The following is a 24,531-nucleotide window of genomic DNA, read 5'->3' on the forward strand; positions in this document are numbered from 1 at the left end:
TACTCCTGTGCAACGCCATGGGACGTTTTACTACGTTAAAGGCGCTATATAAATACAAGTTGTTCTTGTGAGCAGAGAAATAAACAATTATCCCCAATAAGTTATTTTATTCATCCTATCATGTATTAAATTTTTAGCTTGGTTCAGTTGGTCTCACTCTCTTTCAATTTAGATTTTGAATTTAGGCCAACTCCAGGAAGTAAGCACATAATTTGGACTGACACTTCAGTGCAGTACCAAGGGAAGGCTGCATTTTCTGAGGTGCCGTCTTTTGAATTAGACTATTTTTTGAAATGTTTGTTCTTGGGATATGGGTGACATTAGCAAGGGAGTATTTATTGTTTATTCCTGGTTTCCCCGAGAGCATTAAGAGTTAAGCACAGAGTGTGGGACTGGAGTCATGCGTACGCCACACCAAGCAGGGCGGCAAGTTCCCGCCATGAATGACAGTAGTGAGCCAGTTGAGCTTTTACAACAATCCAGCAGCTTTCTGGTGCTAGTCCACAAATTCAATTTCATAACTTGATAGGCTTGAATTTCAACTCACGATCTCTGGGCTGCTAATCCAGCATCATGACCTCTAGGCTACTGTATGCATAGTAAACCGAGACGCCATCTGGCAGTTCAGGTGGATATAAAAGACGCCATGGCATTATTTAAATAGTAGCAGGAGATTCTCTCAGGGTCCAGGCCAAACTTTATCCCTCAACCAACACCACCAAAAACATTAATTTATTCATTATTTGCTGTTTGTGGGACCTTGCTGTGTGCAAGTTAGCTATCACGTTTTCCTACATAACAGTGACTGCACTTCAAAAATAAAACACTCTCGAGGACATGCATTCAATGCAAGTTCCTTCTTTCTGTATTCCCTACTTCTCCTTCCAATTTTCTCTCCTCCTCTCCTTGCTGCACTGTGGTTCCACAAGTGCCGGTCAACCTCTGGTACACTGCCAAGTGCTCACTGTTGATGTGTGAACCTTGGCAGTGATGTTGACAAACTATTTGAATGTGTGAACATCACAACCAAACCCACTCCTTTCCCCACAAGCACACTTCTAGCAGAGATCGCTGGATCCCGATCGGAAAACCTGGCAAGTCTTCCTCCTCTCTGAACTAAGGGGACTGTCACCAACTGTAGCAATGCGACCTCTGTCCTACCTGAAATCAGTTAACTCCGCACAGATTGAGGATTAAACCTAGACTTTCCTTGTTTGTTGCCTCATTTAAATCACTGGATAAGCTTACTAACAATTTGGGGACCCACGGTTAACAGATTGAAGAGCTTGCAATAGTATATGTTGAAGCCAGTCCAAGGTGGCAGTGGAATACAAATCTGTCCACTTCTAGAAAGACTGCATCATTTCAGAAACAGTGGTACAGTAGAGTCCTTAATGAATTTGCATCTCGTCACCTTGGATACAGGAATTGGCTAGTTTACAAGAAGGAATTCCTGACTAATGCCCCAAGTTGTGTGGACTGTCCTACTCTCCAGCGTTATCTGTCATTGCAAACCTGTTGACCAAAGACAGTTAAATCATTCTATTCTTAGAAAAACAAAAAATTGTCTTTAATGTAAACTTCTAATGTGTTAAGCAAGGATCCAGCCACTAAAGAAACATAGCCAATTGGCTTACTAGAAACTTTACAATCTAAATAAATTTAAACCAAATGTAATATATCCAAGTTTGCTGATAATACAAAGCTGGGTGGGAATGTAAGTTGTGAGGAGGATGCAAGGAGACTTCAAGGGGATTTAGACAGGCTAAGTGAGTGGGCAAGAGCATGGTAAATGGAATATAATGTGGAGAAATGTGAAGTTATCCACTTTGGTAGGAAAAATAGAAAAGCAGAGTATTTTTAAAATGGAGAAAGATTGGAAAATGTTGATGTTCAGAGGGACCTGGGTGTCCTTGTACACGAATCACAGAAAGTTAACATGCAGGTACAGCAAGCAATTAGGAAAGCAAATGGTTTGTTGGCCTTTATTACAAGAGGATTTGAGTAAAGACATCTTACTGCAATTATATAGGGCCCTGGTGAGACCACATCTGGAGTATTGTGTACAGTTTTGGTCTCCTTACCTAAGGAAGGATATACTTGCCATATAGAGGGAGTGCAACAAAGGTTCACCAGACTGGTTCCTGGGATGGGGGGATTGTCCTATGAGGTTTAGAAGAATGAGAGGTGATCTCATTGAAACATACAAAATTTTTACAGGGCTTGACAGGGTAGATGCAGGGAGGATGTTTCCCTGGCTGGGGAGTCTAGAACTAGGGGTCACAGTCTCAGAATAAGGGGTCGGCCATTTAGGACTGAGATGAGGAGACATTTCTTCACTCAGAGGGTGGTGAATCTTTGGTATTCTCTACCCCAGAGGGCTATGGAGGCTCAGTCGGTGAGTATATTCAAGACAGAGATTGATAGATTTTTGAATATTATGGGGATCAAGGGATGTGGGGATAGTGCAGGAAAGTGGAGATGAGGAAGATGATCAGCCATGATCTTGTTGAATGGCAGAGCAGGCTCGAGGGGCCGAATGGCCTACTCCAGCTCCTATTTCTTATGTTCTTACAAAGTTTAAGTGACCAAATCAAAGACAGCCTTTTCTTATTTTGTTCCATTTATAAAACGTGTTCCCACAGCAACACACTAATATGGTATTTTTAAAAAAATACAATGTGCCTTTATTATTCGTTGGTTGGTGAGGCTGCACTACAACCATCATGAAAGCAAGTCCTTCAACATCTTTAAATAGGTTTTGGCTGAATTAAAATAAAGGGTAACAAAATATCATGTGACTTTGATTCCATAAGAAACTAAGCAAGTCCTTGCAACATGTTAAGTAAAACATACATTGCAATACCATATTACATATGCAAAAGAAATGCAAGAGTAAAAAGGTGGAGAAGGACATGATTTACAAAGAAAATAAGCAAAGTTGCAACAGTAACTATGAGCACCATCGGGCAAGGTTTCCAGCAGTCGAGGACAACTGGAGAATGTTACTGGATACTGCACATCAACTTCTGTTGCAGTCAGCTGATCTGATCATTTCCACTTGTATAGTTTGCTGCATCTACAAGAGTACTGAGCTTAAATTTTAAGTACTGCAAACCCTACCCCAAAAAGGTAGGGGGTGGGGGGAGAAACATTTTGGTAATTATAAAGTAAATTAACTTTCTGTGGTTCATTCTCTTTCTCCAACTCCATTTGACAATTTAAATGTTACAAGACTATATATATTTTTTGTCACATGATAAAATGCATGCATGCATGTATTTTTAAAAGCTGCAAGTGACATTCGGTCCTCGTCACACTGCAGCTGTGTCATTTAGGACAACCAAAACAGCTGCTTAGAGAGAATTTCTGGTTGCATTTGCCCAAGGACAATTAAACCAGAAAAATTATGTACGTACAAATCTAGTGTGACACTGATGTAATTCAAGTTATTGCAAATGGAATAAAAATACCAGTTTTCTTTCACTGCCATTTTGTCCTCTTGAATAGAATTGCCTTTGGCAACTAACATAGGATTTACATAGCTCTACTGATAATAAAATTGCACGGCACTTTTTCTATTTAAAACTGCTTCTATCTCTAGGTGTTCCCCGTCTCCCACTGCAAAGGTAGCTCAGCCTCACATAGCCTCTTTCAGCCAAGCTGGTAGAGTAGGGCAAACGATGGGCTGTTGAAATGCTATTACACAATCACCCAACAGTAGGGCACTTTTGCAGTGGAGGGACAAACCTTCCGTTTCCCTTTTGCCACAAGGGAACGCTGCACTACTGCAGAACTCTCCACTTAAGTGAATAGGATGAAAAAGTGACTTAGCTGCCCCACTGAGAAAGATCGTACCCAGACTCAATCCTGCAACAAAATTTTCCTCATCAGATTGGGAAGTTAGTGATTTACTGTATACAATACTGGGTTTCTAGTCAATGATGAAAATCCTTTACTTGCCAGAAACTAACTTGAACTGGAGGTAATGGATTCTAAATATAAATTTTAAAGTGCACCTTTTGTAGGAACAGTTGAAAAAGGAAGTGAAATACTGCTTGCTGCCTCAAAGAATGGAAGTCTGGAGGCATGGGGAGTCAACTGGGTGGGATTTCAGACATGGAGCAAAACATTCTGGTATTATTCACAATGCAAGTGAGGTACTTTAGTTGAATTTTCTAGCACTGCCCAAATTACAGAATTTTGAAAGGGATAGGTTCTGGTGTATAATAAATAAATGTATATGTACCCCATTTTTGAATGATATTCCACAAAAGAACTCAAGTAAAGTAGCTGTCAAAATGAAAACTTAACAGCATAAATGTACAGCAAAACTCTCAATACTCTCTAGTATAGTATTAGGGTTTTTAACACGACCGCCCCCCCCCCCCCTCCATCAACCCACCATAAGAAATGAAAGTAGGGATTTACAAAACTGAATCTGAAAGTGAGGCAGGAGCAGTTATCTTTCTAATTGGAAGATAGAGGGCAGAAGTAAAATGGCTTCCCATTTCTTTCATGGATTAGGAAACTAACCTGTGAAGAGAAACCATTCTTCTGGATTTTCCTGTAGATAAGTGCTGGGCAAATAAAGCAGATGAGACTGCCCATGGTGGCACCAGTCAATCCAAGGATCGTTTCCACTGACAAAGAAGGGATAATAAGTGTTAGAAGATAAAAATGGATCATCCTTTTTGGTCTAATGTACAACTGCAATAACAAATATGGCTTGCCCTTTTGTATTCTATTACTGAAATTAATAATTGATATCCTGAGCTGCGAGCATATTGTTGTGCAAGATCCAGCACACACATAGCCCACAAATCCTAGTTCTTCTCTCCTTTCTACTGATACATGCAAATTGCCCTGCTAATAAGCTAAACAAAAGTGACAAAATCAGTAATGTTCTTTCAAGTGGGAAGTATATCACCGTTATCTGCATAGTACTCTACCATGTTAATATCAGCTTGCCCAAGAATGAGGCAATCGATCAATTACTTAGTTTGTTGCTAATGACATCTTTAACTGGCAGAAAGTTAATATGAATCCGAGCATTCAATACCACTAAATGGCTTTCCTGAAATTGTTATTCATCTTCCACCAACCATTCCCTCCATCAATATAACTCATACAATATACTTCCACTGTCTTTCACATGCACAACAGGAAATGTCACCAAGTATATATCATTAAGGAAGAGCTGCATAACAATAACTCTTATGCGGCCACAGAAATGAATCCAAATGCAGTAGGGTAAATGTGCTACATTTGAGGTAGGCATATCAAATAATTATATTTTACAATGCAACTTGATGTGATGAAAAAGATCGAAGTCTTCCACTCCCACAAAAGAAAACTTCCTTCAGTTGTAGGAATATTGATTATACAATTTCTGTCTTCTGCAAGTTATGTGTATTTTGTTTATAAAAGCTAGTCATCTGGAGTTGGGGCATCAGAATTGCAACTTTTCGCAACTGTATTTTTTTTTCTTCAAGCTGGATAGAGTTTTGTCCTCATCAAGAGAAGTGGTGTAATGGGACTTTCAGTGTTCGTGTCAGCATTGAAGCATTCTGTGGTGAGGTACGGCACAGCCAGATGTAGATTGCACCCCTTTCTACACTGACCCAATTTGTGCCTTAAAACCCAACTTTCGAAGAGCGCCACTCAGACAAAGGTGACACACCTAATTCCCATACCATCCATCCTCACAACATTCTTCAGCATGAGTGTCGATCTGTGCTGAATTGTGTCGAGCAGGAGCTGACAAGAGACTGTCCCAAGTTGATTTCACGTAGGACCCTTATGGTCAGCAGAGAGAGAAAACAGTTTCATCAGACGGTGACGATTACTACTACTGTTTTAGGGCTGGAGACAGGAAAGGGGGAGGACATGAAGGGATATGAGCACAGGGATGATAATTTAAAAATTGGAGGCATCGGTCAGTGAAGACAGGGTGATGGGTGAGCAGGACTTGGTTAGAACAGGATTTGGTTAAGCTGACGTTTACAGGAGGGTGGAAGATAGGAGGTCAGCCCAGAGAACGTTGGAATAGTCAAGTCTGGATGTGACAAAGGCATGGGTGAGGGTTTCAACAGCAGACAGGCTGAAGTAGGGGCAGAGGCAGGCTATGTTACAGAAGTGGAAATGGTACATTTTTGTGATGGAGAGGTTATGGGGTTGGAACGTCAGCTCGCAGTTGAATAGGACGCAGAGCTTGCAAACAGTCTGTTTCAGTCTGAGACAATGGCTGGGGAGGGGTATGCAGTCATTGGCAAATACTGTATACAGGAAACTTTGTGCTATCCAGCACCGACGGGACCGAGCTGCTGCCGTTCCCTCAAAACTGCCGGACACTCCAGAGCTAATGTTGAAACATACGGAGATTTTCATCTCCGTATGAATCAACAAACCCTGTTGCTTAGCAACAGCCTCTAACAGTCGGCAAGCGTCTCTAGCTGAAGCTGTTGCTTAGCTACAGACCTTGCAGAGCTTGACGGTTCAAAAAAAGCAAAGAAACGAAAAGAATAAAAAACGGCTCCTGATTTTTGCCGGTGGCTCCAGCTTGCTGGACGGTTCGCCTCCGGATAACACAAAGTTTCCTGTACAGAGTTTGTGACAGGAGACGAAAATGATGGCTTCCGTCTTCCGAATTATTAACTGGAGGAAATTGCGGTTTTATCCAAGGCTGGTTGTCAGACAAGCAATCTGATAGCAGAGACAGTGAAGGGTTGAGAGAGATGGTGGAGAGGTAGAGCTAGGTGCCATAGAAGTACGTGTGGAAGCTGATCTCATGTCTGCAGATAATGCCACCAAGGGGCAGCATGCAAAAGTGGGGACAAGGATTAATCTTTGGGACTCCAAAGGGTAATGGTTGAATTCAAACCCACTGTTTCAAACCCTCTAAAAATTGACACATTGCTTGTTCGACATCCAGTACTGGATGAGCAGAAATTTTCTCCAATTAAATATTGGAAAGACAGAAGCCATCATCTTCAGTCCCCGCCACAAACTCCATTCCCCAGCCACCAACTCCATCCTCTCCCTAGCATCTGTCTGAGGGTATCATAGTTGACCTTGAATTGAGCTTCCGACCACATATCCGTGGCATAACTAAGACCGCCTATTTCCACCTCCGTAACAGTGCCCATCTCCGCCCTTGCCTCAGCTCATCTGCTGTTGAAACATTCATCCATGCTTTTGCTACCTCTAGACTTGACTATTCCAACGCACTCCTGGTTGGCCTCCCACATTCTACCCTCCATAAACTTGAGCTCTTCCTAAACTCGCTGCCCGTGACCTAACTCGCACCAAGTCCCGTTCACCCATCATCCCTGTGCTCACTGACCACCACTGCCTCCCGGTTAAGCAACGCCTCGATTTTAAAATGCTCATCCTTGCTTTCAAATCCCTCCATGGCCGCGCCCCCTCCCTATCTCTAAATCCCTCCAGCCCCACAACGCCCCACCCCCCCCACCCCACTCCCGAGATATCTGCGCTCCTCAAATTCTGCCCTCTTGAGCATCCCTGATTATAAATCGCTCAACCATTGGTGGCCGTGCCTTCTGTTGCCTAGGCCCAAGCTCTTGAACTCACTCCCTAACCCTCTCCGCCTTTCTACCTCGCTTTCCTCCTTTAAGACGCTCCTTAAAATCTACTTCTTTGACCAAGCTTTTGGTCACCTGCCCTAATTTCTTATGTAGCTTGGTGTCAATTTTTTGTCTGTTAACACTCCTGTGAAGCGCCTTGGGACGTTTTACTATGTTAAAGGTGCTATATAAATACAAGTTGTTGCTGTTGTGCAGATTGTAAACCATCGCAGCAGGCAGCTGCCAGCACTGTGATTAATTCAGGTACAGGTATATGTTTCTGCTTCTTCAATATTTTGCCCTATCCGTGTGAACATAAAACTTAAATTCAATATTAATGCCACAAAACAGCTAAACAGAGCTGGGAAACATGTCATTAAAAATTACTCACGGGCAGGTAATATAAGGTATACCTGTCCTAATTCTGTGCATTGCTGCAACAATTTGCAAGAGGTTCTCAGTTTGGCCATATAACTTATTTAAAATAAATTAGCAGATCTAGCATTGTGTATAAGTCAGGGAATACTCATTTTTATAAGGACAACAGCATTGCACTATGTAATACACATTGGCCCGCAATTTCAGCGGCAAAAAGGCACTCGGTGCTGGCCCCAAAGAAAGCTGCCCATAGAGATCTCTCTGTGGTGAGAAGTTTGCCTTTTTTGACATTCAATTGATTGCAGCGCTGTGAATAGGGGGTCCCTATGGCGATGCTGCAGGGACGTCAACAAGCTGCCTGAGCAGCCAATCACACTGAAGAATTCTCAGACCAGAAACCAGGAAATGAGCTGCTGCTTTTATCCAGAATTCTTAAAAATGTTAGTGAGTGAAATAAAAATTGGGACTTTTACATGGTGATAAGGTAGAAGCTGAAATATCAAGAACAAATTTTTTTTTTTTTTTTTTTTTTAAATTAAGTTTTTAGAAAATTGTAATGTTATCATAATGGAGACATTGGACACTCGACAAATATAAAAATTAGTTTTTAATGGGGCAGAATGTTTGTTTACCAGTAAATACGCTGTTAAAACCCCAGTTACACCAATTCCAAAATGGCTTAACATTTAATGGGGTATTTAACAGCGATATTACCGTGGAAAAGTCCACGTTTTCCTCAGTTTCACCGATTGCCTGCTGGGGGGTGGGGGGCGGGGGGGGGGGAGAAGAGGCTAGAGGGTGGGGTGAGGTGGGTCCACAGCAACGTTCCCTATAAGATATGCGGCCGCGCAACTCTCTGCCAGTCCCATGCAGCCCGGGAATGGATTTTTCAATATAAAGTTTTACGCATGTGAATGACCAAAAAAAGAGGGAATATTGGTCCACAGCGCAGCCAGTGTCAGAGCAGTGAATGACTGACCACAACTTTAGGATTTACACGTTTGATGCGCATGCGCTTCATCCTGAAGTTGCGGTCAGTTTCAGAGGGCTAATGATGGCAAATGCTGATAGTTCGCTGTCATTACTCACCGTAAATTCCGGGCCAATGTACCATTTTGCTGAGGTGGCAATGGATGCATTCTGTCCTGCCCCTTAAAATCCACAAATATCAATTGCTGTAAGTAGCCACAAAAATGTAGGCAATTCTTCTACGACACTTCCCAAGGTCATTAGGTAACTATTTCTTTTACACTAGCAAGTGCTTATAAATCACGGTTTCCAGTTTATCTATAGATTGGCACAATGCTCTGCTCCTCCCAAAAGGTCAGGAAAAAAAACCAAACAGGAAATGACTGTCATTCTTTCATTTTTTTTTTAGATTATTCTGCATCTGCAACAAAGTGTAATGAACTCAAAACAAATGAAAATTTAAAACCCTCCCAAAGCTGTTGAGAGGTTGCAGAAATCGTAAGTACATAGACATCTCATATTACCGCTCTAAAACAGAGACTGAGCACAAAATGTGCTTAGTAATACTTTTACAAGTACAAAATCCATTCCTACTATTTCCACTATTTTTTAATGGTCAATTTTGCAGTAATGCAAATTTACTGTAACATTTAGGTTACATTGCTAAACACGCTCACAAAAACTGAAAATTCCTGCCATGAACTTGACAAATTAAATTCCCAAGAAGTCACCTATAGGTTTGGGTAAAACCTAATGAAGTCTTGAATTTATTGAGGTCACAGTCAATGTTTATGGGTCATCGTGTGAAACAAGAGCATCTCATGCACTGCAATGAATCCCTGTGAGAAACAACTGTCACAGCAAATCTCTACAAGGAATAAGAATGGTATGGAAAATCACTGAGAAATAAGAGCTGCAGCAAGAGAAAAGATCAGCAAGTTGATGGGAGAATCTATATTATTGCACCAAGCCTCTGGGAGAAACAAAAGTACTGTTGCAAAAACTAGTATCATGATGGATTTCTGCAAGAAAACAAGGCTGTTACATTAAGTCACAGGCATTGCAGGGTAGATGCTGCAAGAAAGGACAGCATCGCATCAAGTTAATAGTGACAAAAGCATTATGGCAACACAGGCAGATCACAGGGGCCCTTCGGAGAAAGAATGTCACGACTGCTGTGGTAAACTGCGGAGTGAATTTGAGAAGCAAAAAAATGGGAGTAACTGTGGAAACCAAAACATCAGTACGATGAGAAATTGGTATATTGCAGTGAATTCGGAGAAATAAGAGCATCACACTGAATCATTTCTAAGGGTTTTGGGGCACTTTGCAGTGAGTCACTGTGAAAAATGAATGCACCACAGTGATTCTTTGGGACTAACTAGAGTGTTATGATCATCCTGGGGAAGCTCTTTAAGCAATGAGACTACATTCTTAGCAAACAGACGCAAGAAATTAGTGTCACAAGCAATCACTGCAAACTGTTCTTTTCATGGCAATGAGACCCATAATAGCAGGTTTCCAGCCATCTGCTTTTTGATGGGCATGAATTGGAACATCTCCTGTCCAGAAGAGAGATTAAAATGTTTGTTTCTCCTAGTCTTTAGGCAGGGGAAAAGTTGCACTTATTGGCTTAAAATACCATGGTTACCCAGATAGACTTAAAATGCTGGGTCTATTTACTTTAGCGAAGCATTGACTCTGGGAAGGGGGGTGGGGGGGGGGGGGGGGGGGAAGAGCTGGGGGCACTAATAGAGGTATCTGAATTATTGAAGACTGGTGTTCATATGAATAGATTGGCCCTGAAATTACGGTGTCTTCCACAGGATAGCGTACGCCGTCGTAATCCTTCCGAAAAGCCCCGCATTGCACATGCGCGAAACCCGGAACTTGCGATCTGTCAAGGTACGCCATCACAGATCATACGAACTGAAAGTAAAATCAGTTTCGCTGGCGCAGAGTTGGGCTATTTCACAGAATCACAGAAACCCCACAGTGCAGATAGAGGCCATTTCGGCCCATCGAGCCTGCACCGACACATATCCCACCCGATCCCCGTAACCCCTACACCAACACATATCCCACCCTATCCCTGTAACCCCACGTATTTAATCCCCCTAACACTAAGGGTCAATTTATCATAGCCAATCAACCTAACCCGCACATCTTTGGACTGTGGGAGGAAACCGGAGCACCCGGAGAAAACCCACGCAAACACGGGGAGAATATGCAAACTCCACACAGACAGGCGCCCGAGGCCGGATTCGAACCCGGGTCTCTGGCGCTGTGAGGCAACAGTGCTAACCACTATGCCACCGTGCGGCCCAGCAATTGCCCATAAAACTCTTACCGCTGGTAAAAGCAGGCGTAGGGCCTGCTTTCATCAGCATAGGAGGTATTATGAATCTTAAATTAAAGGTTTAAACATTAAAATGATGCAGAATTAAAATTAGTTTATGCAAATATTAGACCGGATTAAAATATTTAAAATTATTTTTCAAAAAATTAAATTTTTATTGTATTTGGTGCAATGAAGGGAGTTATGAATAAAATTGAAATTCAGAACATTTATATTTACTGGAATTGTCTAGATTGTTTAATTATTTGGGAATTCCATTGCATATCATTAGGGGATTCTGTTCCAAAATGTGTCAGCTGTGGCTCAGTGGGTAGCACACTCACCCGAGTCAGGCGGTTGTGGGTTCAAGTCCCACTCCAGGGACTTGAACACAAAGCTAGGCTGACATTCCAGTGCAGTGCTGCACTGTCGGAGGTGCCGTCTTTTGGATGAGATGTTTATCCGAGGCCCCGTCTGCTCTCTCAGGTGGACGTAAAAGATCCCGTGACACTATTTCGAAGAGGATAGTCCTGGCCAATACTTATCCCTCAACCAACATAACAAAAACAGATTATCCGGTCATTATCACATTGCTGTTTGTGGGACCTTGCTGTGTGCAAATTGGCTGCTGCATTTCCCACATTACAACTCCACTTCAAAAGTACTTCATTGGTTGTAAAGCGCTTTAAGATGTCCAGTGGTCTTGAAAGGCGCTATATAAATGCAAGTCTTTCTTTCAATGACTGCAATGGAATCCTCCTTTCTCATTGGAGGACCAGGCCCACATGATCCCAGGGACGCTTCTGAACCGCCTGCGTCCCTGGGATCAGTGGGTCTTTCCGCTGCCGTTCGCATGGCGGCCCAAGATGGGAACTCTCCACAGCTTGGAGAACAGCAGGTAGGTGCGGAAATGTTTTACTGGTCAGAGGTGTACTCTGGAGGTACGACTTCGACCGCAATTTCAGGGCCATTATTTCAATGAGATAAATGTAAGAAGTCACAACACCAGGTTATAGTCCAACAGTTTTATTTGAAATCACAAGCTTTCGGAGCGCTGCTCCTTCGTCAGGTGAAGTGGAGAGATGCATAAAGACACAGCTTATAGTCAGAGAATGCCAGATGATTACAGGTAATCTTTCTAACTGCCCGCCAACTCAACAGGCTGATCAAGACCTTCGATCCAGACCTTCAAAGCATCCTACGCGCTCTCATCCCACGTACTCCCCGTGTGGGAGACTTCTACTGCCTCCCAAAGATACACAAAGCCAACACACCCAGACGCCCTATCGTATCAGGCAACGGAACCCTGTGAGGAGAACCTCTCTGGATACGTCGAGGGCATCCTGAAACCCATCGTACAGGGAACCCCCAGCTTCTGTCGCGACACTACAGACTTCTTGCAGAAACTCAGCACCCACGGACCAGTTGAACCAGGAACACTCCTCGCCACGATGGACGTCTCGGCACTCTACACCAGTATCCCCCACGATGACAGCATCGCTGCGACAGCCTCAGTACTCAACACCAACAACAGCCAATCTCCAGACGCCATCCTACAACTCATCCGCTTCATCCTTGACCACAATGTCTTCACCTTCGACAGGCAGCACGGTGGCATAGTGGTTAGCACTGTTGCCTCACAGCGCCAGGGACCCGGGTTCGAATCCGGCCTCGGGTGACTGTGTGGAGTTTGCACATTCTCCCCGTGTTTGCGTGGGTTTCCTCCGGGTGCTCCGGTTTCCTCCCACAGTCCAAAGATGTGCGGGTTAGGTTGATTGGCTATGATAAATTGACCCTTAGTGTTAGGGGGATTAAATACGTGGGGTTACGGGGATCAGGTGGTATATGTGTCGGTGCAGGCTCGATGGGCCGAAATGGCCTCTATCTGCACTGTGGGGTTTCTGTGATCTGTGAACCAGTTCTTTACCCAAACACACGGAACAGCCATGGGGACCAAATTCACACCCCAATACGCCAACATCTTCATGCACAAGTTCGAGCAAGACTTCTTCGCTGCACAGGACCTCCAACCAACGCTATACACCAGATACATAGACGACATTTTCTTCCTATGGACCCACGGCGAAGAATCACTGAAAAGACTACACGATAACATCAACAAGTTCCATCCCACCATCAAACTCACCATGGACTACTCCTCAGAATCGGTTTCATTCTTGGACACACGAATCTCCATCAAAGACGGACACCTCAGCACTTCACTCTACCGCAAGCCCACGGACAACCTCAGGATGCTCCACTTCTCCAGCTTCCACCCTAACCACGTTAAAGATGCCATCCCCTATGGACAAGCCCTGCGAATACACAGGATCTGCTCAGACGAGGAGGAACGTGATGGACACTTAGACGCTGAAAGACGCCCTCATAAGAACGGGATATGACGCTCGACTCGTCGATCAACAGTTCCGACGGGCCACAGCAAAAAATCACATAGACCTCCTCAGAAGACAAACACGGGACACAACCAACAGAGTACCCTTCCTCGTCCCAGTACTTCACCGGAGTGGAGAAACTACAACATGTTCTTCGCAGCCTTCAACATGTCATCGATGACGACGAACACCTCGCTAAGGCCATCCCCACGCCTCCACTAATCGCCTTCAAACAGCCGCCTAACCTCAAACAGGCCATCGTTCGCAGCAAATTACCCAGCTTTCAGGAGAACAGCGACCACGACACCACACAACCCTGCCACGGCAACCTCTGCAAGACACGCCAGATCATCATCACAGATACCATCATCACACGTGAGGACACCACCCACCAGGTACATGGTACATTCTCATGTGACTCTGCCAACGTTGTCTACCTCATACGTTGCAGGAAAGGATGCCCCGGAGCATGGTACATCGGCGAGACCATGCAGACACTGCGACAACGGATGAACGGACACCGCGTAACAATCGCCAGGCAGGAGTGTTCCCTCCCAGTTGGGGAACACTTCAGCAGTCAAGGACATTCAGCCTCCGATCTTCGGGCAAGCATTCTCCAAGGCGGCCTTCGAGACACACGACAACGCAAAATCATCAAGCAGAAACGGATAGCCAAGTTCCGCACTCACGAGGACGGCCTCAACCGGGATCTTGGGTTCATGTCACGCTACATGTAACCCCACCTGACATAGGGTCACCCAGACTCGAGTCGTTGTTGGCTTGTTCTCTCTACACAGATGCGGCCGGACCTGCTGTGATTTCCAGCAAAAAAAAAAGTTTTTTGGCCTGTTTTTTGTTTTTCATAGACCCCAGCATCTGCAACATTTGACCCCTTGTGACCCCACCTCATTGTTCTTTGATGTAATGTTTTCCTGACTGACCTGTTTGGACACCATTCACACCTTTGATTGCTGTGATTATCTCTCTGCCGAGGTGTGATAAATGGCAGTTAGAAAGATTACCTGTAATCATCTGGCATTATTCTCTGACTATATAAGCTGCGTCTTTAGGCATCTCTCCACTTCACCTGACGAAGGAGCAGCGCGCCGAAAGCTTGTGATTTCAAATAAAACTGTTGGACTATAACCTGGTGTTGTGTGACTTCTTACATTTGTCCACCCCAGTCCAACACCGGCATCTCCACACCATGGCTTCAATGAGATAGGTCAGGAAGCACCAGGCTCGTGCATTTAAGTTACATAAGGGTAAATCTAGGTTAGATGTCAGGAGATCCTTCTTTTCCCAGAGGACAGTGGACCTATGGAACTGGCTGCCAGCTCGTGTGGTTTCACTGCATACCTTCAAAATAGAACTGGACCAGTTCCTGGCTGGTGTAGAGATCACGATGTACAATAGCTAGGTGGAATAATCAGTATAAATCAAGGTCGATGTGCTCCACTGGACTAGTTATGATTGCTTAAGGCGGACAGAAAGGAATTGGACAGATTTTTTACTCCCTAAATTTGCCTTGGGTTTTGTACCCGTTTTCTGCCTCTCACTGGTGGGTGTTGTAAATGATGATGGTTTGGGCATCATGTCTGTATAGGGCAGGCTGGATGGGCCAGCTGGTCTGCTCCGGTCCTTCATCTTTTGTCTGTTCATAGACTTCCCAGTAACAAACACAGAATAATGAGTACCATGGAGTGAATTGCCAGGCAACAATTCAGCAGCTCCTAAATTCGAAGAAAATAGCTGGACCAATGAATGATCAATACAACCCCCAGGCTGTAATAATCAAGAGGATATGATGTATTAAAAAAACCACAAGATTGTGTTACAAACTGCCGACCTTTTAACACATTCTCTGCTGATTGAGCTTTTCCATTCAATTCCATAATGTTTTGCAGCTACTTTTTGTCTCATTTTAACAAGTTTGTTATGTAACTTTATTGTAACAAGGAAAGGAAGCATCTTTCTTTGGCTCGGCGTCCATTTTTTCCCTACACCTCTGCGAAATGCCTTGGGAATTTTTTTTTTTTTTTTTTTTTAAAAACATTAAAGACACTATATAAATGCAAGTTGTTGTCGAAGTCTGTAACAAATAGTTCTAACAGCATCATAAACCACAAGAACAATGGCTCAGCAGTTTGTGACTGTCAGTGCCGTGAAGTGATTGAATCACAGCTTTGAACTCATGGCCAGAAGTTTGCGGTTGTATATTCAGAAGTTATGGGATATACGGAAGTTGTCCAATACAATGTTTATTCTGCAAGTGAGGGAGGCTGTATAACTCACAAGCAACATCATGAGTGAGTTATACAGGTCTCTTCCATCAGTGGGCCTGGGGTGTGGCTTCTAAGGTTTAATGCAGCCTGAATATGGCAGATATTCATGACAGAACAGGACAAGGTAAAAATATTACACCTCCGATACCGAGAGAAATATTTTTGCAACATCATTTTCCTACTACTTTACAAATGTTGCTTAATGTGCAAGTAACTTTGTTCTCATCAGCCTTGGCTCAGTGGCACGCTCATGTCTTAATTAGAAATGTGTGGGTTCAAGCCCCTGTCCAGAGAGGAGCATGTAATCTAGGCTGACACTTCAGTGCAGTATTGAAGAAGTGCTGCACTGTCGGAGGTGCCATCTATCAAATGAGACATTAAACCGACTGTCTGCTTGGCCAGGTGGACATAAAAGAGCCCATTTAAGGAGCAGCGGAGTTCCCCCAGGGTCCTGGCCAACATTCACCCTCCGAACCAACATCACAAATGGATTAGCTGGTCATCTCATATTGCTGTTTGTGAGACCTTGCTGAGAGTAAATTGGTTGTTGTGTTTCCTTGCATTACAACAGTGACTACACTTCATAATTGGCTGTGAAGCACTTTGGGATGTCCCGAGGACATGAAAGGCTCCATATTAATGGAAGTTCGTTCTTTTCCTGCTCTCCCAAAAATGTCTTATTCTCAGTTGTTTACATTTATTGCTTTATGTCCCACAGTGGATTTTAGAATCATAGAACCTTACAGCACAGAAGGTGACCATCCGGCCCATCATGCCAGTGCCGGCTCTTTAAACGAGCTATGCAATTAGTCTCACTCCACCATAGCCCTGCATGTTTTTCCTTTTCAAGTAGATATCCAATTCCCTGTTGGAATCTGCTTCCACCACCCTTTCAGGCACTGCATTCCAAATCACTACAATTTGCTGTGTAAAAAAAGTTCTCCTCATCTCCCCTCTGGTTCTTTTAGGATTTTATTTAATTGCAAATGTTTTTTGTTCTTCCCTCCTTCCCCAAAACCTTCCTTCTTTTTCTAGCTAATTGCATAATTCTAGAAGTTTTTCCATTTCCCTTACTTCGCAGTGTTTTTTCTGGTTCTTGCTGAAGCTGCTGTTAGTTGACCCTCAGTCAACTAGTCCTGGGACTCAGTGAAGTTACTACTAACAATAACCAGCCCCAGGACAGTGACATCGTAACACAGAGAATTCGACCCAACACAATCGTCACTAAGCAAAAGGAAAAATATCTGTCATATTGGGCAGAAACAACAAAAACCCAAAACAAACTCAATTGCGACTTGGCCCTAAACAGACAATACAACATGGCTGATTACCTGACCATGGTAAAGGATAGCAAACTGAGAAAAACCGTGACAATGTACAGACTTAGTGAACATAGCCTGGCCATCGAAAAAGGCAGACACAGGCAGACCCGGCTACCAAGAGAGGACAGGATATGTTCTCACTGCAGTCAGGGAGTGGTGGAGACAGAGATGCACTTCCTCACAGCTTGTAGAAAATATCAGGGCATAAGGGAGAATTTCTACCCAAAATTCACAAAAGTATGCCCTGAATTCAGAAATTTGAATGACGACCAAAAACTCCCATACCTACTAGGGGAACAGAGAAATTGTGTAACCTTAGCAGCACACTATGTTACAGCTTGCCATAAACAGAGGGACAACCACTAAATCTAAGAAAAGAGTATATACAAATTATATGAATGTATATTTATACACTCAGGGATATATCTGTTTATACACTGTATGGATAGACCTGCGTTTGTGTGTTCAACCATAAATGTTTTTCGATGCTTTGGCAACATAAGATGTACCTTGTCATGCCAATAAAGCGATTTGAATTGAATTGAATAGTGTAGCACTGTACGAGAGGGCTTCTCCCCCCCCCCCCAACCCCGATTGCTAAATGGCCAGCAACTTGAACAAGTGGTTATTCCCTGACTCTGGTCACAATACCCATGCTCAGTGTCAAAGTACCTCAAATATTCCCTTCCTACCCCAGTACAAACAAAAGGACACTAAGTAACACACACACACACACACACAAAAAGCTCCTCTCAAATCATACCATTAGCTCAGAATTTTTACTTAATGACTCTGTAAAATGTTGGGGGAAAAAAGTAGTATTATTTTTGACTGAATTTTTTCTGCTGCTCACACTTTTTTGTAAATCTAACATGGATTGTGGTTAGATTTATTAGTTCTTAGTTGTTTAAATTTTTAAGTCCCACAATGAATTTAGAATCAACACACACACAAAGTGGCCAAAGCCAAATAAATCCCAGGCCCGTGCAGGGGAAACTTTTTTCTTTTTTTTTTTTTAAAAACAGGTATTTCTACAATATACACGGTCTACACGAATCTGAGCGAAGCAGGAAAATGCCAATCACAAACAGTGTGATAGAATTAATTGAACTGGATTGCTTCATTTTGTGGTCATTGCTCAGTGCTGATTGCCTCGTAAATTGAACTTTAAAAAAAAAGTCTTGCATTTAGGCAATGAGACATTTAAGCCAATCACCATTTTTTTTTACACTATAAAAGCATGACTTTTTGAGGTACGATGTTCCGGACATGTGTTAGATGTAAGACTTTTAAGTATTATAGATAGATACTCTATCATTTGAACTGTAGTATGAGATGGTGGGATTTCTTTCATTGCATGGTGCAGAGAACCCCAGATTGAAGGGTAGTCATCATCATAATGTGACCACGTGCCGCTGGGCTGAAGATGATGGAGCAAAAGTGTGTGCATATTCTCATTATAAGCACACCACTCAAGTGGGGAGATGGATTTGATGCTCCTTTATACAAGTTTACTGTGGATGTAGAAGTTAGTGTCGAGTACTGTAATACTCCAGAAATCTTTATGTACAGATATGCCAGGATTACAGCAATCATTCATTGATGCTATGCGGGAGTGTGTACAGCTTTCAGCAAGATAAATCTGATTGGGTCAGTATCTCATAACTGAAAAATAGCCACCAAGTTATGTCTGGAGCAGAATTCCTTCTATAGAAGTTTTTTTTTCATAAACTAGCAATCCCCTTATTTTATTTTGTTTAGACCGCAGATTGATCGATTTTCAAACAAGGAGATAAATGGCAGGAGGGGAAAAAAGGTTAATTTCGGTATAAAATGCAATCCTCCAACCATCTCCACTACCCATTTGGAGAACTGTCATTTTGGATCTCCTTTTCTCTCAGACACGTAGGTTTATAGAGGAATCAGGAAGCAGCTGCATCAACAAACCCAGGAATCACCTTATGGAAGGGGCTGTGTACTCAAACCCGTAGTACTGATGTTTGCCAACGTAGCAACTATGGCCCTGATGTGTCCTTAACTTATGTTATTAAAGCAGCTTTGTGGTGTGAGTGAAATATATCTTCTACAATACATACTATATATTTTTAAGATTTATCATATTTGATAAATTGGGCAGAAGAAAGGGGGGGGGGGGGGGTGAAAGTACTTTATACTGAAAAAGTACTCCCAAAGCTATCCTTCTCTTTTAACTTTTTATTAAAGTCTGAGACAACATAATAGCTTTATGCTGTGGGGACATGCCCTCAAGCAAGACTACTGGATGCGACATGACACAAATCTGCTGGACTGTGATGTGGTCACAAGGCACTTAGCGTATTCAGTATGGAGGTAGCTGGCTGCTTGCACATGTGAAGCATTGGAAAAATTGCATGCAATGTTTGCTGCAAGGGTTATCTTCAAGACATTTTTGTTCAGGGTAATAACTAGTGGAAAACTCTTTAAAACAATGCCATTATTGGGTACGCAAAACATGAATAACTGATGCATCACACTAGTTTTGAAGTCAAATGAGCGTCAGGTTCAGAAAACAATTATGCATAAATATTGAGTCCAAAATCAGGGTATAAATAAAAATACAAAACTAAGAGCCAGCATAAAACTGTCTCTAATTTTTAATGCAGTTGTCCTTTCAGTAACTAATTGAACATGTGATCATAGAAACACCCTGCAGTTTCTCCACTAACTCCATCGTCATTAAGCCAAATATCGGTCACAATCAACATTTGGCACCAGAGTTTGTGCCATCAGTTTATCCAGCTTTCTCTTGTTAGAGTTGCTCAGAAATCACTAAAGTGCATCGTGCTGGGCAGCAAAATTTAGGTCCAGTCCTTGGTGGAAATTTTACTGGCCACACACTCAGTAGGATGACCATCACTTTAAACGTAAGTTTTGTCATCGCACCTGTCCATCACAAGTCTGCCTACACAGTCAGCTCAGAGCTAGAGACTGGCAGATTCCTATACTTACTCAATCTTACAAGTTCCTCAGCCATCAGACAGTGATACATAAAGAACATAGGAGAACTGTGCATCAATGTCAGTAAGGAAGGAGCTGTGGTACTGTTTTCAATTACATTAGCAATCTTTTAATAGAGAAGTGTCACCTGTTCATGAGAACAGGTAGTTGACAAACCATGTCAAGGAACTTAAACTATTGCAAACAGTATTATTTCACATTCACTTTACTGAAGTCAACCTGGCTATAGGACATCACTGCACTCATTTTGAAATTTATGCTTAAAATGGGGAAAGAAAGGTTTTAATTGTTAATATTATTAACAGGGCACAATATATACAGCTGTAAATCAGCTATCAGTACTGACCATGTATCACCATGCATAGTGTAATAAGTTTGTCGGAGTAGCCATCTAAAATAATTTTGCCCAAGGGCACACTTCGACCATTGGAAAGTTAAATGAACAAGAATTTTAGGCACTAGCTCGTAGTTTAAGGTTCATTAGCAACCAAAATCAAGGCACCTTAAACCGAAAGCTTAAAATGAGGAAACTTTACCCACAACACCTAAAAAAGGCTGCAAGTCCTGCTGCTAAGCACTTTGCAATCTCTTGGAAAAGATGTCTGCATCAGACTCAACTGACGATACGGATTTATGATTCATATGCTTTCTAGAATCCATACAGCAACATTCAGCCCTCACAAAATGTGTAACTATAGAACAAAACAATGTGAAAGACAAAGTTGCACATTACTGCATCCTGGTGGTGCAAAATTACCATCGTCTGGCAGCAATATCTGGAATGAAGTCATTGCTGATGGAACTACTGAAACTACTTTGCCAGCTATTTTAAATATTTTTCTTCATTATCAAGTTGTCAGGAAAGTGGGGGGAGGGGGGGTGGCTGGGAAAGTGCCAGCTGTGATCAGAGCTTAGGTTTTTCTTCTTTAAAGCACATTGGTCCAGAAATTCGGGTCCCAACGCGTGAGTACGCACGGGGTACTCACGCATGGACCCGATGGAAATGCCGGTTTCTTGCATGCACTGGAAACCGGCACTTCCGTTCCTCTGAACAAAGGGGTTCAGAGGTCAAATGCGCGCGGGAGTCTGCGCGTGCGCTTTGAACTTACGTTTTTTTTTTAATACAGGTTTTTCCGTGAGGGTAAGTCTTTAGATTTTAGAAATGTAAAAACCAGGCGCAAGGCCTGCATTTTAAAAAGGTAAGTGGTCAATTAATTAAAATTTAAACATTTTTTCCACAGGTTTATTATTTGTAAATACTTTAAAGCAAGATAAGTTTATTTTTAGCCCCGTTTTTTTATAAAATTATTTTTTTCAAAAATTTAAATTATTGTTTAAAATAGTTATTTAATGTAATTTATAGTTTATTTAAAAAGTGCGATTTAAAAAAAAATTTATTTGAAGGTTTACTGTTAATTTGGGGCCCGTATATTCATAAGTTTAGACAGGTCTTCCTGTCAATGTTATGAATGGGCTTTTCCCTCCTCTGATTGGCTGTCCACGGCTCACGTGATCCCAGGGGACGCATCGCACTAACTGCGCCCCTGGGACACGCAAGCACAGCGCGCCGGTAGCTGGGCCAGGCCCCGGAGCGGAATTCCACGGGAGCCCAGAGCTCAACTGCCGGCGCGCAAGGTAAGTGCAGGTCGGGGGCTTGTACCCGCGGGAAGTCCCTGACCCAAATTTCTGGGCCAATATTTTTTACACACACAAATAACAAAGTAAAACTCAATAAACGTAGAGCTGTAGTGAAGACATCTTACCATTCGGAATCAGAATTCCACCCAACATGGTGCCAAACACTATACCAGCTGTAATGAGCTTAAACCGCAAAGGTGGCATATATCCTCCTGCAGCAAAAGTACCATCTTTCTGCTGCAATCAAATGGGGGGAAAAAGGCTGGTGGATTAGTCTATACGCTTCAAAACAAAAATTCAGCAGTTAGAGAATCATGACAATATAGCTACCAAGTGGATATAGAATTATGAGAATTCCACTTTGCAGTTCAAAACTCATTACTGTATTTAGATTGCAAATTACCTCCTCTTTCCACTTAATTAATAAAATACTTCTGATTGGCAAGAAAATTATGTTAGGAACATAGGAACAGCAGTGGGCCATTCAGCCCTTCGAGCCTGTTCCGCCATTCAATGAGATCATGGCTGATCTGTGATCTAACTCCATATACCTGCATTTGGCCCATAGCCCTTAACACCTCTGGTTAACAAAAAGCTTTCAATCTCCGATTTAAAATTAATTGATCTAGCATCAATTGCTGTTTGTGGAAGAGCTTTCCAAACTTCTACCACCCTTTGTGTAGAAGTGTTTCCTAATTTCACTCCTGAAAAGGTCTGGTTCTAATTTTTAGACTATGCCCCCTAGTCCTAGAATCCCCAACTAGTGGAAATGGTTTCTCTCTATCTACCCTATCTGTTCCCCTTAATACAGGAAACTTTGTGCTATCCGGAGGTTGAATGTCCAGCAACTTCGATCTAATGGCAGAAATCAGCAGCCGTTTTGGTTCGGTTTTTTTTCTTTTCCGAGCATTCTTTTCACAGGCAGGCTCTGGAAAGCGTCTTTGTAGCTTAGCAACAGCTTCAGAGACGCTTCCAAGCTACTGGGCCGAGTGTTTACAAGCTGTTGCTGAGCAACAGTGTTTGTGGTCAGATACGGAGATGAAAAGCTCCTATCTGATAACATTGACGCTGGTCTATCCGGAAGTTTTGAGGCAACGGCAGTAGCTCGGTCCCGTGGGTGCCGGATAGCACAAAGTTTCCTGTATCCTGAAAATTTCAATCAGATCACCCCTTAACCTTCTAAATTCTAGGGAATACAACCCTAACTTGTGTAATCTCTCCTCGTAACTTAACCCTTGAAGTCCGAGTATCATTCTGGTAAACCTACACTGCACTCCAAAGCCAATATATCCTTCCTAAGGTATGGTGCCCAGAACTGCTCACAGTACTCCAGGTGTGGTCTAACCAGGGTTTTGTATAGCTGCAGCAGAACTTCTACCCCCTTGTATTCTAGTCCTCTAGATATAAAGGCCAGCATTCCATTAGCCTTTTTGATTATTTTCTGTACCTGTCCATGACATTTTAATGATCTATGTACATGGACCCCCCAAGTCTCTTTCAACATCCACTGTTTCTAGTTTTTTACCATTTAGAAAGTACTCTGTTCTACCCTTTTTTAGGTCCAAAGTGGATGACCTCATATTGAAATCCATTTGCCACAGTTTTGCCCATTCCCTTAATCCATCAATGGCCCCTTTGTAATTTTATGCTTTCATCTACACTGCCTACAATGCCGCCTATCTTTGTGTCATTGGCAAATTTGGATATATGACTTTCTATGCCATCATCTAAGTCGTTAATAAATATTGTGAATAGTTGAGGCCCCAACACCGATCCCTGCGGGACACCACTAGTCACATCCTGCCAATTTGAGTACTTACCCATTATCCCTACTCTCTGTCTCCTGTCGCTCAGCCAATTTCCTAACCAGGTCAATAATTTGCCCTCAAGTCCATGGGCTTCTACCTTAGATAACAATCTTTTACGTGGGACTTTATCAAATGCCTTCTGGAAGTCCATGTAAGTAACATCCATAGACATTCCCCTGTCCACTACTTTAGTTACCTCCTCAAAAAATTCAGTCAGGTTTGTCAGGCAAGACCTCCCTTTCACAAATCCCTGCTGGCTCTCTCTGATCAACTGAAAATGTTCGAGGTGTTCAGTCACCCTATCCTTAATTATAGACTCTAGCAATTTCCCCACAACAGACGTTCGGCCATAGACCAGTTAGCCTCGATTTTATTAATGGAGGCGGGTTGAGGGCGGGCCCGCTGCTCGGCAGCTTTCGGACCCGCTCCTGGATGCCGCTGCCCAGCGGTTACGTTTTTGCTCGATTAGCCTCGTTACGGCCGACATGCGGGTCCCTCCAGTCAATTGCTTGGAGCATGTCAGATTCTCACGTCTGATGACGTGTCGTTTGAGTAAAAATTTAAAGGGGCCATGTCCCCTTTGCAAAAAATGTAAATGGGATGGCTTGGTGCTCTATTATCTAGAAAGGGGAGTTGACAGCAGCTGGTCTGAACACAATTTATTGAATGAAATTGCTGGTCATATTATTCCAGAAACACATTTATAATTTTTTTATATATCAATTTAGTATGTGATTAAGAAATGAAAAATATGCCAGATGTGTTCCAATCATTGGCTTAGTAATATTAATGCTTTTTTCGCTTAAAGGTGCTGGCT

General features: G+C 42.7%; 1 protein-coding gene across 1 annotated transcript in view; it reads right to left on the reverse strand.

Moving 5' to 3' along the window:
* slc38a10 (solute carrier family 38 member 10) overlaps positions 1-24,531 on the reverse strand; it is a 129,553-nt gene that overhangs the window by 67,396 nt on the left and 37,626 nt on the right. The window contains exons 9-10 of the mRNA XM_085963643.1: positions 22,032-22,143; positions 4,537-4,643 (exon numbers count right to left, since the gene is read on the reverse strand). Of these exons, the coding sequence (XP_085819769.1) occupies positions 4,537-4,643; positions 22,032-22,143 (219 nt within the window). The remainder of the gene's footprint in view (positions 1-4,536; positions 4,644-22,031; positions 22,144-24,531) is intronic.

This window comes from Somniosus microcephalus, chromosome 21, assembly GCF_052327205.1.
Source record: "Somniosus microcephalus isolate GS21.2 chromosome 21, FLI_Smic_1.0, whole genome shotgun sequence".
Taxonomy (NCBI): Eukaryota; Metazoa; Chordata; class Chondrichthyes; order Squaliformes; family Somniosidae; genus Somniosus; species Somniosus microcephalus.